Here is a 14287-nt window from a genome sequence, read left to right as displayed (position 1 = left end):
GGTGGCATGACAGCAGCAGCAGCAGTGGCACTCTGGTGCCTATGGAAATGTGGTGCCAGATGCAGTTACCTACGTTGCCTCTGCCTACATTTGAGCCTGATAGTAACCAGAGCTCAAGGAAAATCCTTGTGGTGCATTTGCTAACTATGCAAGGCCATGTGTGTACTTGTTTTCAGCAAGACTAGCCAACATGAAACCACAAATATGTAAGGTCAAAAGGTTGATCCATTTCCTGAACTCTACCTGTCTTATCCATGCTGTTAAATACTAGTGCTAATATTTGAGGGCGGCACACCCAGCGTTCTAAGGAAGGCTTTCCAACATTTCGTCCATAGTTCAATTCCATTCTATGCAAAAGGTTTTGTGTGCGCCTGCTTATATGAATAGTGGACTTGCTGTTTGCTTGTGTGCAACTGTGATGGTTACAAATTGTTGGTAACTGTGATTCCAAAGCAACTATTCTAGCTGCACTGTACCAAGTAACTAAGGAACTCTGCTGTTTAGTTTGCTCATGAAACAGTTGGCTTACCCAGTTTGAAGCTGGAGAGGAGACTGGGGGTGAAAGGTTAGTCAAATATTTTAAACGCTATCCTGTGTCTGAACAATCCATCCTCAGGAGCCTGAACAGAGGGAAGTAGGCCATTAAGGAGTATGGGGCACAGGAGGCCAGTCCAGCACTGAGCTGAGGAATGCTTTATTGGCCTCATTGAAATATGCATAAGCTTTGTTATCACGTTTTGGACAGGAAAGGTTGTCCAGTGATGTCAGCAAGATCTGGAATTGCACAGGGGAAAGACCCAGCACATCCTTCACATATGCAATCAGTAAAAACTAACATGTCGATTTTAAAACGAGCGTGTGCGCGCCCATACCTGCGAGTATCGGCGTGCGAGTGAGGCTACGCTAGAATTTTTAATCGTGTGCGCACTTACATTGTAAAATGCATATGTTTTAAAATGCACTCGCCGTGCGTAAGTTTGCTCCTAATTTTAAGACGTTACTCAAGCACAGCTAGCACGTGTGTGAATTCAATAGGTCCACGACGGTTTATGCGGCCGCATGTCAGCAAGTTTTAGAACACGCTCGCATGAGGCACATTCCCAGTTTTCCAATTAGTCTACCAGTTTGTCCAGTTAATAGTGAGGTCTTTCAGAACCCTCTGGTTCTTCATCCTGCACGCTGCCCAGTTGACCCGGACTCCCCCCACCCCCCACTCTGTCCTGTAAGCCCTAAAACCTAAGATCTAAAGATTTGATCCTCATCAGGAGCAGTAGTAATATTGTGTATGCGCGCTGCGGGTTTCGTTGTCAAAATTTGGAGTTACATGCAAAAGTCTGGACTCTGCTCTGGAATGCCTGTGCCCATCCCCCACCCTGCCCCTCTTCCGTCCCCTTATTCCTCATGCGTGCACGGGTACATATGTGCAATATTTTGCGGCTTTTTAAAAGGGGCATTGCTTGCACGTGGCTCACATACGCACATGTGTGGGCATTTTTATGTGAGCGATGCTTTTAAAATCGACCTGTAAGAATCTAAATACTCTTGCCTATTCCTCAAACACAAAACAGCCACGTATAAATAATCTCAGGCCTGTTCCTTAAGATGTACTTGGAAAAGAAATGGCAGCAAAACCCAACAATGGGTTTACAAGCTGTTAAAAATGATGATATGTTGCTGGTCATTTTCAAAGCCATTTATGCACATAAAACATGGATTTATGTGCATAAATGGCATAAATGGCATAAATGTGCATGCTTTTGTGCGCCTAAGAGAGAGGCATTACAGGGTGGGGGCAGAATTGGGGTGGAGTTTGGATTTGCACACATACTTTTGATTTTTAAAAGTATGCATATAAATTAACAGGCATAAGTTATTCCCTGCAAAGAGCAGGAGTAAGCGTGTGTGGGTGAGTCTGTGCTCATTGTTTCAGAAAAGTTTCTAAGCGAACATGTTTGAAAATAAGTTTGCTTTGAAAATTGGCGTAACTTACACATTTTTGAAAAGCTTGTTGTTACATGGGTTGTTATAAATTACCTTCCCTCTGCATTTATCAAGTTAAGAGTTACATATTAACTTCTTCCCAGGCACACTTCTAAACTAAAATTTTGATTATAAGGAAGTATGTGGGTAAATGAGTGTGCATAATATATAAGGAACTTTAAAATAAGATGACGGTTCTACTTTGGAGCACAGAGAGTAGGGACGTGAATCGAGTGCCTGATCGTTCCCGCTTTCGGGATCGTCTGGCCGCGTGAAAAAATCGTTTTCCCGCGTTTCCCCATTATTTTTTTAGTGAAAAATTGTTTTTCGGGTTAGTGCGCGCTAACTCATGTTAGCGCGCGCTAACAAAAATAGCAAAAAATAACAAAAATTAATGTTTTTTTGTTAGCGCGCTAACTCATGTTAGTGCGCCCTAACAAAAATAGCAAAAAATAACAAAAATTAATGTTTTTTTGTTAGCGCGCTAACTCATGTTAGTGCGCCCTAACAAAAATAGCAAAAAATAACAAAAATGAATGTTTTTTTGTTAGCGCGCTAACTCATGTTAGTGCGCCCTAACAAAAATAGCAAAAAATAACAAAAAGTAACAAAAATAAACGTTTTTTTGTTAGGGCGCACTAACCCAAAAACCAAAAAATCGGGGGTAAAATTGATCGTTTCTTTCTTTTAAACCGATTTCTAACGAATTTAGAAATATCCTACAATATTTCAGTTCGTTAGAAAAATGATTCACATCCCTAACAGAGAGCATCATTCCCCATTGACCTCTCTCCAATGATTTACTATGATGACGCTTGAATCCTAAACTAATAATTATTGTTATTGTTTTAGCATATGCAAAATGGTTATCAATTCTGTCAGGGCGGTAAGGGCTCAGAGTATGGACTTGGAGAAGACATATGTAAAGAATAACTCCCCTTTCTTGTTCCTGCCCTCTTCCAGGTGAGAAACCTTACAAGTGCACATGGGAGGCCTGCGACTGGCGCTTTGCACGCTCTGACGAACTTACCCGGCACTACAGGAAGCACACGGGCGCGAAACCCTTCAAATGTGCTGCTTGTGGGCGCTGCTTCTCTCGCTCAGATCACCTGGCTCTCCACATGAAGAGGCATCAGAACTAAGGGTGAAAGGGCGTTCCCTCATCCCTCATGGACTGACAATGCCTTTTTGTATATAGGAAGAAATGTACTGCCATTAAACCACAGCCTATTCACCAGCCCTCAGGTGTACATGTACATACCCTTCCTCTCCTGCTGTGACATTGTGTTTAGTATCCTATCAGTACATGCAGATTTGGAATACATATTTGCTCTTTATTTGATAGAAAAAAGATATTTTAAATACTGGCCGAGATCAAAGAAGCTTAGAACGGAGACTCTGGAAAAGTCACCACCTGGAACATTTGATCATTGCTGTTTGTCACTGGAATTATTCCCATAAGTTTGATTTGCTAACAAATCACAAATGCATACTGATGGTATAGATAGATTTGCTTGTAAATCATAAATGCATGCAGTTTGCATACAAATGGTCAGCAGATGATAAGTATTCTGAAGAAAACGCTTGAGGAGATTCATCTTTGTGATGTCCAAGACAAAATGTCTCTCTGGAACTGGAATCCAGATTCTTAAAGAAAACAACCGAGACTTAACATTTCAATAATTTGGAGTGAAAAGAAGAATCAGTGCATATCATCAGATGTATTTGGAGATGACTGAGAAACAATCACATTGCCATAAGGTTGCAACTGGCCATTCCGATGGTGCAGAGAAATAAAATGCAGTGGTTCAAGGAAAGGGAAAGGAAGACTGGGAAAAAGCCTGATGTGACCAGTTTCATCTGACATATTGCTGTCAAACTCCATCTCTCCAACATTCAAAACTTATTTATCCCATTTTCTTCTTGATCTGGGATGCCACGAGATCTCAACTATTCATAGATATCAAGCTCTCCAAAAAAGCCATTTTTTCAGGTATATAAAGTCTGTTATAGCTAACCGCTATGTGAGAAAAAAAAAGACAATGGATAAGGAACAAATTTTGTATAGAATGTTAAAATATTAAAAAAATGCAGCTCAAGCAAGAGCTGAAATGTGATCAAGAGCTTCCAAAACAGCAAGAATAAAACCTGAGCCAAGCTTAATCCAGCCCTTCTCTCTCTTCATTGGCTTCTGGTGAGAATGCCGAACTGTGGACTAAGAGAAGATAGCACACAGGCCAGCATTGCACATTGATTCCGATATATATATGCAATAAAGTGGCTTTATGTCATAAGTAAGACATATGAATAATGCTGGAAAGCAATAATGATTCATTTTATAGTGTATAGTGCCTTCCATCCAGTTAGTGCCTCAAATGAATGTCATTTTTTGTGCACTGCTTGACATTTCTGAAGTTTTTAAATAGGTTTATACTTATCCTGTTTGTCTTATGATAGTTTCACTGTATATTCAAACTCTGTAAAGATTAATGTGCAGTATCTTTAAAAAAAACATTTGTATATTAGATATTTTTAAAGTAGCTCTCCCTATGTATCTATCTATATAGATAGATAATAGAAAGATAGATATACACCTATATATTATTATAATATGCAATGAAGGTGCAGTTGTTTGTTTTACTATCAGTTACTTGATACTTGACACAATTTTAAAAAAGCTGCCCTTCTTCAGTGTCCCCTTTGAATGGAAACCTATTATGTGCTGTATGGGTCAGCAGCCCTATGGTCGACTGCGCATTACTCTGACGTTTGGACTTCTGGTTGCTGTTGTTTGTAACTTTAAGTTTGGCTGTGCTATTTTTATACTATTCTGATGTGTAGCTTTGTAACTAAGTTTGGTTTACATTCACCATATTTTTTGGATGTGAAATCATTTTATTAAATCAGAACAAATCAGGTTCAAAGAGCTGGTGATTTGGTGTGCCACTGTGGGTAAGGAAGCAGTCTGCAGTACCATGTTGAAATATTTGGTATATATGCTGTATCCAGTAATATTATGTGTAATGCTCTGCCAGGGTTCCTATTACCCACACTTAAGAATTCAGTCTTTACTAATAAACACACACACATACACATCTATCATCTATCTATAAATATACAGTACATATACATATATATACATTATATACATATATATATATATGTACTGTATTGTAACCCAAACTAAGCCATTTCATTAAGCATTGCAGAATGAGGAGTAGATCTTTTATGTGAATTTATTTCAGATTGACTTATCCAGGAGTCCACAGAAGATTCAGGGAACAGAGAGCTTGAATTTGATGCAGTCTGAAGGGTATACATTTGGTGAAAACTCCTGTATACCTGTGTAGAATAATTCTAATTGTAAGCCCAGTGCTTGCCATTGAACACTGGTGAGCTGGACACTGGTACTAAGTGCCACAGATTTTTGTGTGATTTTACATGCTTCTGTTGCTGGCTGTGGGGAAAACACTTGCTTCTCTGCATCAAAGCAAAGTTCTTCACTTTCTAGTGGGAAGTGATGTGCAGTGTAAACAATGTGCAACACACAGTATAAATATAAGACTGTAGTGCACATGCTATAACTTATAGAATACATATTATACAATGCATACATTACATAGTATATAATCTTAGATATATATTATGAACAGTGCAGCATAGGACAGGACACACATAATATATAAATATATATATATATATATGTATATAAATTGCCATGCATGCATTATATATATTGTAAATACATTTATGTCATAACATATATGACAGTACATACCTATATAGCAGTGCACATAATGGCCATGTCACATCCTGTATATAATACACTCTTTACATACTATTCAGTGCACTATATAATACGACAGTATACTAAATATGGTATAATATAAACATAACATACTTGTACAATGCATGCATTATATACATAAAAGCACATTGCTATACAAATTGTAGAATTCACACAGAAAGATGTTGGTGAGTAAGAATTAGATTCAAATTAGTCAACGGTAGTATTGTAGGAATAGATTATACAAAGTGTTGCATAAGCAGGGGGTGCTGCATTATACTAATTCTGGAGTGGCAAACGTCCTCAAGAGCCACAAAATCAAGCCTATTTTTCAGGATAATCTCAATTAATATGAATAAAATAGATGTGCATGCTCTTCATTGTGTGCAAATATTTTTCATGCATACAATCTCAAATGGGTCCAACTCTTACAAAGTACAGCGGCTAGAATCCTGGCAGAGGCCAAAGCAACTGACCACATAAAGGCAATTTTAATTCAATTGCACTGGCTCCGGTTTGAATACAGGATACCATTCAAACTCTTTGTTTTGTCTTCAGATGTGTAAACATGCATAGAGTTTGTCTCCCAGCTTCTGCTCGCCTACACTCCCACAAGATGACTTTGTTCCTCCCAAATGGCCCTCCATTCCTTTCCCTCCTATGCTGCCATCAGATTGACTTGCACTTGTGCAATCCGCTGCTATGCCACACAATTATGGAACAAAATGACACTATCCCAATGCCTTGCGATATCTTACCTTATCTTCAAAAACAGAACTGGCTATTCAGTTACAAGATAATTTTCAAAGGGCCGCACGCGTAAAAAACAGGGGTTACGCATGTGTCTGAGCCTTGTGCACACCGGGCACATTTTAGAACGGGCCCGGCCAAGCATGTAAATCCCGTTATGCACAGAAGTGCTGGGCCCTAAGATACTCTGTGCATGTTTACACATCTGAAGACAAAACAAAGAGTTTGAATGGTATCCTGCATTCAAACCGGAGTCAGTGCAATTGAATTAAAATGGCCTTTTTGTGGTCAGTTGCTTTGGCCTCTGCCAGGATTCTCCGGAGGAGCAGTAAGTAGTGTAATAAAAAAATTTGGAGTGGACTGGGAGCGAACTGGAGAAAAGGCAGATCGTGTCGCGGTCCGCCTGCACATGTGCACGCGGATGTTAAAAATCAGCACGTCAATGTGCGCGGGCCGGGAATTGCGCGTTCATGAATGTGAACATCGACCACCTTAGGCCTTTCCCTAAATTCTACTCAAAAACTGTGAAAACTCTGACAAGAACAGCCGCAGAGATTTCCTTCTATCACTTGACTAATCATTCATTATATGACTTCCTTAAAATGCCTCCCTTTTGTATTTCTCTGTGCTTATTGTAAACTGACATATCTAACCAGAATGCAACCATAAATTTGATTGCATTCTACCTTGAGACCAGTTTGGTAGAGGGAGAATATCTAATATTTATAAATAAATAAATAAATATCCTGAAAACTAGGCCTGTTTGTGGCTCTTGAGGACTGGAGTTGACCACCCTACACTAATTCAATGATACCAGGTATAGCTTCCCAAAAGTATGAAATATATGACAGCTATTGCAAATGGTACTGCTAGTAAAAGTATTGCTTCAATTGCAGTAAAGATTTATGTAGTACAAAAAGTTCCCCTTTCTTAGTCCATTATGTCCATCATTTCTTGTGGCAGAGCACCAGAAACATGAATTCCTTAGACTAAGGTATATCAAGGTAACTATTGTCACAGTATTCAACTGGAAGTACGAGAGTAGTGGCTAATAAAAACCATAGCATTCTCATAACAGAAATTGGTATTGGGCTTGATTTAAGCTAATTCCTGACCAGGTCCTGTTGGAAAGAGTCAACTGGGTCAATCTGCCTGGCTGCTTGGGAAGGATGAGCAAGATGTGCAGCTTTCACCATGTCCAGCCCCAGTGAAAAATAGCATTATGATAACAGGAGTACCTGTAACTACTTTGGGTTGAACACTGTACATGAATTCACATGGCTGTAAGGTGGTAGTTCCCAAGCCTGCCTCGGGGGACTCCCAGCAAAGTCAGGTTTTCAGGATATCCAAAATGAATATGCACGAGAGAAGATTTGAATGCATTACCTCCAATGCATGCAATTCAATTGAATCTGATTGACTGTCATTCAGTACAATTTTATCAAAGCGGATTTCAAAAAAAGATATTAAGCCATAGAAAAAGCCACATCAATTTTGAAGACAGGACACATATGAATATAAAAAACAAATAATTTACAAAAACATTAATTTTCAAAATTATTAATGAAATATAAGTAATGAATCATAAAGCTATTCTTCATATACAAATTTATCACAGGCATATTCATTGCAGATATCCTGAAAACCTAGAAGTTCCAAAGGACAGGATTGGGAACCATTGCTGTAAGGAATGCCAGCTCTCTAACGTGGCATATTTAAATATAATAAGAAATTCAACTATAATTTTTTTATGCTTAAATGCTGTCGTCAATTTATAATATTCATTCCATCCCCATTCTGCATAAAACACAGTCAAAAGCTTCACAGAAAATAATCACTCAGCCACCCAAAAATTTATAAAAGGGGTTTTCTATTCTCTTAAAGGGGAAAAATGAACAGAATACAGCTATTTTATTATAAATCTGCTCCAGGGAACTAAAGCAACTAAGTGTTATGTCATATTGTAGGATATTAAAACAGCTAAGAATTTTTTTGTGGCTAGGATCCTGTATTACATAACACACGTATAGTAAAAATGCCGTATTGGCACCTGGTGTACTATAGCAGGGGGTTTTCCCATCTTTTCTGGTTGCTGCAGCTTTTGGGAAGGGACAGGGGGCCTGATTATCAATTTTCATTCAGCTTGCTTATTAACTGTATATGATATTTTGACTTGGTGCCAAAGCCTCTAGTTGTTATCTCAAAGATACCTTGAGGGGATGATTGGGATGAGGTTGCAAAGCCCCAATCTCTTTTGTCCCTTTGTTTGCAAAGCTTTTAGACAATAGGTTTACATTTTGTTCATAGAATGTTTCTCGTCTTCATCTGTTCCTTGCTTTGTTTTTTTTTTCTAATTTTGGAGATGTTTGTAGCCTATGGGGAACACATGGACACACCAGCCTGTAAATAGAGTCATAATGTCTGTACATAACTTTTTTATATGAGGGTTTTAAATAATGCTTCTGTAAATGATGAACAAAAATGGGATGGCATAAATGGTGGTAGTTTATTTTCTGGCTTTGTTTCTCTGTATTTGTTTTTATTTTAATTATTATTATGACATCTGTTTTGTAATAAAATAGATCAGAAGGAAGGAATGTTCATCCTTTTATTGAAGATTGAAATTGGACGTTCTGTGTATATATTGCCTTAGCTTAAGCTCTGTGTCCTACCTCAGCCTGTTCGGCAGCCTGTTTCCATGAAGGTAAACAAGTCAGGACGCAATATTCTGTCCTGTAACTATTCATTGAAACAGTACTATATGTCTTCACTGTATCCTTTGTCATAGTGGCTAGAAAAATCAGCTTCTTCTCATACCCTCTCATAGAGTCCTGCTGAATTTACTGGACTGCTAGGACTAGGAGACGTTTTTCTAGAAATATTTGTTTCTATCCACTTATATGACTTTAAAATCCAGCTTCAGTTTTGCAAATCATAAAACTGCACAAGGAAAGTCCAGTCCTCCAGAAATGATCATCATATTATAGTGATGACCTGCTTGCTCAGTGGTCCAAAAATGAATGCACCAAAAACGAGCACGAGGTTGCCACATATGCAACAATTGGTCCCATTCACTTGGTATGAACGTTCAGCTTTGAAGTGAATGACTAATGAGTGCTATGTTCTGGTATGGTTGTGGATCCTAGATCGTAGTGAGAGCTGACTCCACCCACAAGGAGGAGCCCTGTGGGGACTCACCACGACAGGCGTGGCCTCTGCTGAGACGGACACAGTAACGAGACTGTAACTAACATAGATGAAGTACTGTAACGAACATAGATGAAGTACCCACCGAATGGGTAGAAAGACACAGTCCAGAGTAGTAATGAGGCTCAGTGATGATATCCCCGGTAGTGGCCCGCAGAGCGGGGTACGCCAGGGAACTCCTCCTCCAATGAACACTTCTCAGGGGTAGATACGGTAGTGGCCCACAGCGCGGGATACGTCGAGAATCAGCACTGATGTTTGGTAAGAGAAGTGCAGGAGGTCAGCAGAGCAGAATAGATGAGGTTACTCACTCCGAAGTGTAGAAGCAGGTATGCTGAGGTGAGCACAGTAGTGGCCCGAGGCACGGGGTACACCGGAGGTTCCGTCAGCAAGATAGAAGCAAACGAGTAGCGTACTCACAAGGCTAAACAAGGCTGGCTCCCAATATGAGTAGATGGATTCTCCAGGCAGGAAGGCCCTCCGAGGAGCGGATAGCCAGAACACAACAAGGCCTCCGAGGAGCAGGTACCTAAAGCGTTCAAGGCCCGGAGTGCAGGAACGAATTCAGAGTAGCGACTAGCAAAGCGTCTCCAAGTGGAGTGGAATTCAGCAGGAAGGAAGTCCTTGCTAACTCATAGGAAGCAAAGTCCGAATAGCTTAAATACACTGGCGGGTAATGTCATGCAGAGGGAACGCCCCAGAGATTTCCGCCATGACGGGTTTAAGAGTGGGCCTGGCGAGTGCACACATGCCCTAGATAATCCTTGATTCAAGATGGTGGACAGGATCGCCCACGCCATCCCGGGGATGCTGGGGAAGGCAGCGTTTCCAGGCAGAGACTGACAATCTTCCATCACTGGTGCAGGGGAAAAAAGAGGTGAGCATTAGAGGTCACAGCTGTCTGCGACCAATGGGAGCAACAATGAGAAGGTACATATTGGATACAGAGATAATGAGGCGTACTATAACATTTAAGACCTTAGCACTTTTAGCAGTTTTCACATTTTGCAGTGGGAGGTGCTGTGAGTGGACCCATGTAATGCAAGATAATAGGCAGTGGGTAAACTGCTAACCCTCTACAAATAAAATGTTCCACGTTATCTGTTAGTGGCATGAGGGGTTTCAAGCTTGAGCCTTATCCAAGACTTCAGGTTACTATGGATTAAATCTTCAAAGGTAAGTATGGTGGTTAGATGTCTAAAATCAAGAATCAGAGACCTAATAATTTTTCAAAGACATAAGCATCTAACCACAATCAGGATCCTAATGTTAGATGTCCATAAAAGAGGTCAGGGTACCTAGTATTACCTTCTGTGAGGTTATTTTCAATATGTTAGCTATCAAAATGTAATATATGCACCAAGTACGTAAGCGTCTAACTAGGTGCCCCACTTTGATGACAACTCTGATATTTACATGGGATTTTGGATGACTGATATTGATGCTAAATCCATTCCTATTTCTGTGCAACTAATTTTATGCACCAAACATCCCACTTACTCCCACAATTCTAATCTTTGGAAATGTGGACCTATGTTTTGAAGTGGAACGCTCATACATCATAAAAATGGTGCAGCTCCTAAGATTTCCAGAGAAACTATGAGTACTTACTTACCTTATGCATCATGCCACGTCATGAAATTTCCAAAATTGGCAGGGCATGCTTTTCCCCATTTGAGTCTTCTTTGAAGGCTGCTAAAACACAAATTCTCTACTCTGCACACTCCCACCCCCTACAAAATATATTTCTAGTGGGTCCTCTAGATACTAGTGACCTATATTGCTTCATTCATAAACTATCCCAGGCAATGAAGTCATCAGCGTATCAAGCTGTGTTAGGGCTCCAATGCATGTTACATTGTGTATATCACGTGATATACGCAATATTTTGCATCTCCTCACCCAGATTCCCTCCCTTACCTTCTTTGCATGTGATTTTCATGCAAGAATAATGCAATGTATGAAAAGAAGGTCATTAATATGCAATTTGATGCAAACATTTTTTCGAGGCAGACCGCGATAAAATAACACCACCTAAGGAAGCGTTAGATGTGCGACGCAAGGCCCAGGACCCTAATGTGGGTCCCGAAGCTCCCGACATGCATTTAAAATGGCAATTAAAAAAAAAAAATGCAGCCAAATGGGGAGATTGAGCAGGGATCAGTGCTGACTCCTGTTTCATTGCAGGGCCACCAGTCAAAGTGGCCCCCAACTCCCCCAAAATTTAAAAATAAGTTCCAATAATATGTGTGGTGGCAGCAATCCCCCAAGTCTAAAATCCCACCCCCACCCCCTAAAGTGTATGCAGCTCAATACCCCCACCCGCTGGCCTCCCCAAAGCTTCAACACTCTCACCCCTGGGCCCCCCCCCAAAAAAAAAGGGGTCAGCACCTCCCACCTCTAGCACCCTTCTGGTTTCCACCGCCCCCTCCAGAATCTACCTTACCTTAACCTGAATCTCACATCAGGGGTGGGTACATGACCGCACCCATCCTGGTCATTGCCATTAGGGTGAGAAACACCTACTTTAATTAATTTACACAGTTTAAAAGAAAAAAAGAAATGTCTCTCTGTTCTATCTAGATGATTTTAATTTCTCAAGAAAGAAGCAAAACGTTTACATTCCTTCAGACTTAGTCACAGATAATAAACAGATCAGACGGGAAGCAAGAAAGAAGCTTATAACAAGACAGATTACGTCCCATCTCTCATTTCTACATCAGACCTTAGTATAAAACAGCTATAAAAATAGGTCTACGGTTTGAGACTTCTTTGCTGACTTACACATACATACTACAACTACACAATTAACTATATTGGTCTGTTAGCACATAAAAAAAATAACACAAACATCTGCTTTGTTCAAGGCACTCAGCAACTACCGTAACTGTGCTGCAATTTCATGTTATCAGCTGAGGCCAGACACCACACTGTTTAAGCAAGTACTGGGTTTACGACAAAGTGTAGAAGGAAAGGGGTCTTCCAACTCCATCTTCTGTCTTGGAATAATCCCCAAGCTAGCTGGGAGGGGGAATTAGAAACTTTCACCTGAAATCTGGGGGTCTGTACTGTAGAAATTCCTGGCTACATGGCCCTTCCTTTTACATCAAAAGCAAATACCGTGAAACTTCACTAACTGAGTTTTAGGGGCTGGCTGAGGCTCCTGATTAAGTGCAGGGCTACAGTTTATAATCATGTCAGGGATGCATACAGTGCTGGCATCCTCATACCCCATCTCTGCTGAATTTCTTTCTCCACTCTCCCCAGGGGTTTCTATAGTCCTGTCATCAGAGGGGAATTTAGGGGTACAATGGTCCCTTAGGATTGCTATCTCATGTTCTTTAGCAAACGAGAAATTTCAGAGGGCAAAACCTTATTCTTGGTAAGAAACTGTTCATTTAAAGGGGCAATGTTTCACTGTAATGTCTTATTCAGGGCACTAGTTATTTTTAACCTCTGAAGTAAATCAACCTCATGCTCTTCATTCCACTTTCTATTGTCTGCTGATGGGGCAGAAGATAAAGCACTATGGACCAAGCTTTTATACTTTCTAGCAGCAGCCACATTAAGGCTGAGATCTATTGTTTTTTTTATTTCTACTGACAAATGCAGAGTTGAGAAACATATTCTCCAAATCAGAAAAAGAATTTGTCTGCTGTGACTTTAGGATCCCATGGGTTTTTCCCGTATGCTGTTGCAATTTCCAAAAGGTACTGTCCCTCACTTTCTGCTGTTATACCTTACTGGGTTTTTTTTTCACTCTTAACAAATGACACTTTTTGAGACCACATGAATCTGAATTTATAAACCACCCTCATTGCTAAATGTAGAGAATTCTGGATCACACAAACTAAGGCCTGGATTTATCAAAATGCACTAAATATCACATGAGATAGGAAAAGGGGTATGTTTTATGGTAATAGGTTGTTTATCTCAAAGTGTGCTATCTTAGAACTTCACATAAGTATTACTGCAAACTGCGATAACTTTTTTGCACTTTGTGGTAAGTACCACCATTGTTGCAATTCCTACCTACAACCACGAGAGAGAGAGAGAGAGAGAGAGAGAGAGAGAGAGAGAGAGAGACTATCTACAAGGCCCTCATGCCCTCATACTAGGTAGGTATTTATACCTCTATAGGAGGCCCACCTAGCTACATGAGGTGAGGTTTAGGTATTAGTGTAGGGGTTAGGGGCCACTTTGACATGCAGAGTGCGACATATGAACAGAAGAGAATATAAGAACATAAGAACATGCCATACTGGTCAGACCAAGAGTCCATCAAGCCCAGCATCCTGTTTCCAACAGTGGCCAATCCAGGCCATAAGAACCTGGCAAGTACCCAAAAACTAAGTCTATTCCATGTTACCGTTGCTAGTAATAGCGGTGGCTATTATCTAAGTCAACTTAATTAATAGCAGGTAATGGACTTCTCTTCCAAGAACTTATCCAATCCTTTTTTAAACACAGCTATACTAACTGTACTAACCACATCCTCTGGCAACAAATTCCAGAGTTTAATTGTGCGTTGAGTGAAAAAGAACTTTCTCTGATTAGTTTTAA

General features: G+C 40.1%; 1 protein-coding gene across 2 annotated transcripts in view; it reads left to right on the top strand.

Moving 5' to 3' along the window:
* The window catches only part of LOC115094420 (Krueppel-like factor 5), a 72496-nt gene extending 63386 nt beyond the window's left edge, over positions 1-9110 (top strand). For both annotated transcript variants that reach the window (XM_029607456.1, XM_029607455.1), the window contains one exon: positions 2944-9110. In XM_029607456.1, the coding sequence (XP_029463316.1) occupies positions 2944-3122 (179 nt within the window). In that variant the 3' untranslated portion in view covers positions 3123-9110. The remainder of the gene's footprint in view (positions 1-2943) is intronic.
* The last annotated feature ends 5177 nt before the right edge of the window (positions 9111-14287 follow it).

This window comes from Rhinatrema bivittatum, chromosome 6, assembly GCF_901001135.1.
Source record: "Rhinatrema bivittatum chromosome 6, aRhiBiv1.1, whole genome shotgun sequence".
Classification (NCBI taxonomy): domain Eukaryota; kingdom Metazoa; phylum Chordata; class Amphibia; order Gymnophiona; family Rhinatrematidae; genus Rhinatrema; species Rhinatrema bivittatum.
This window is presented reverse-complemented; position numbering and strand designations above follow the sequence as displayed.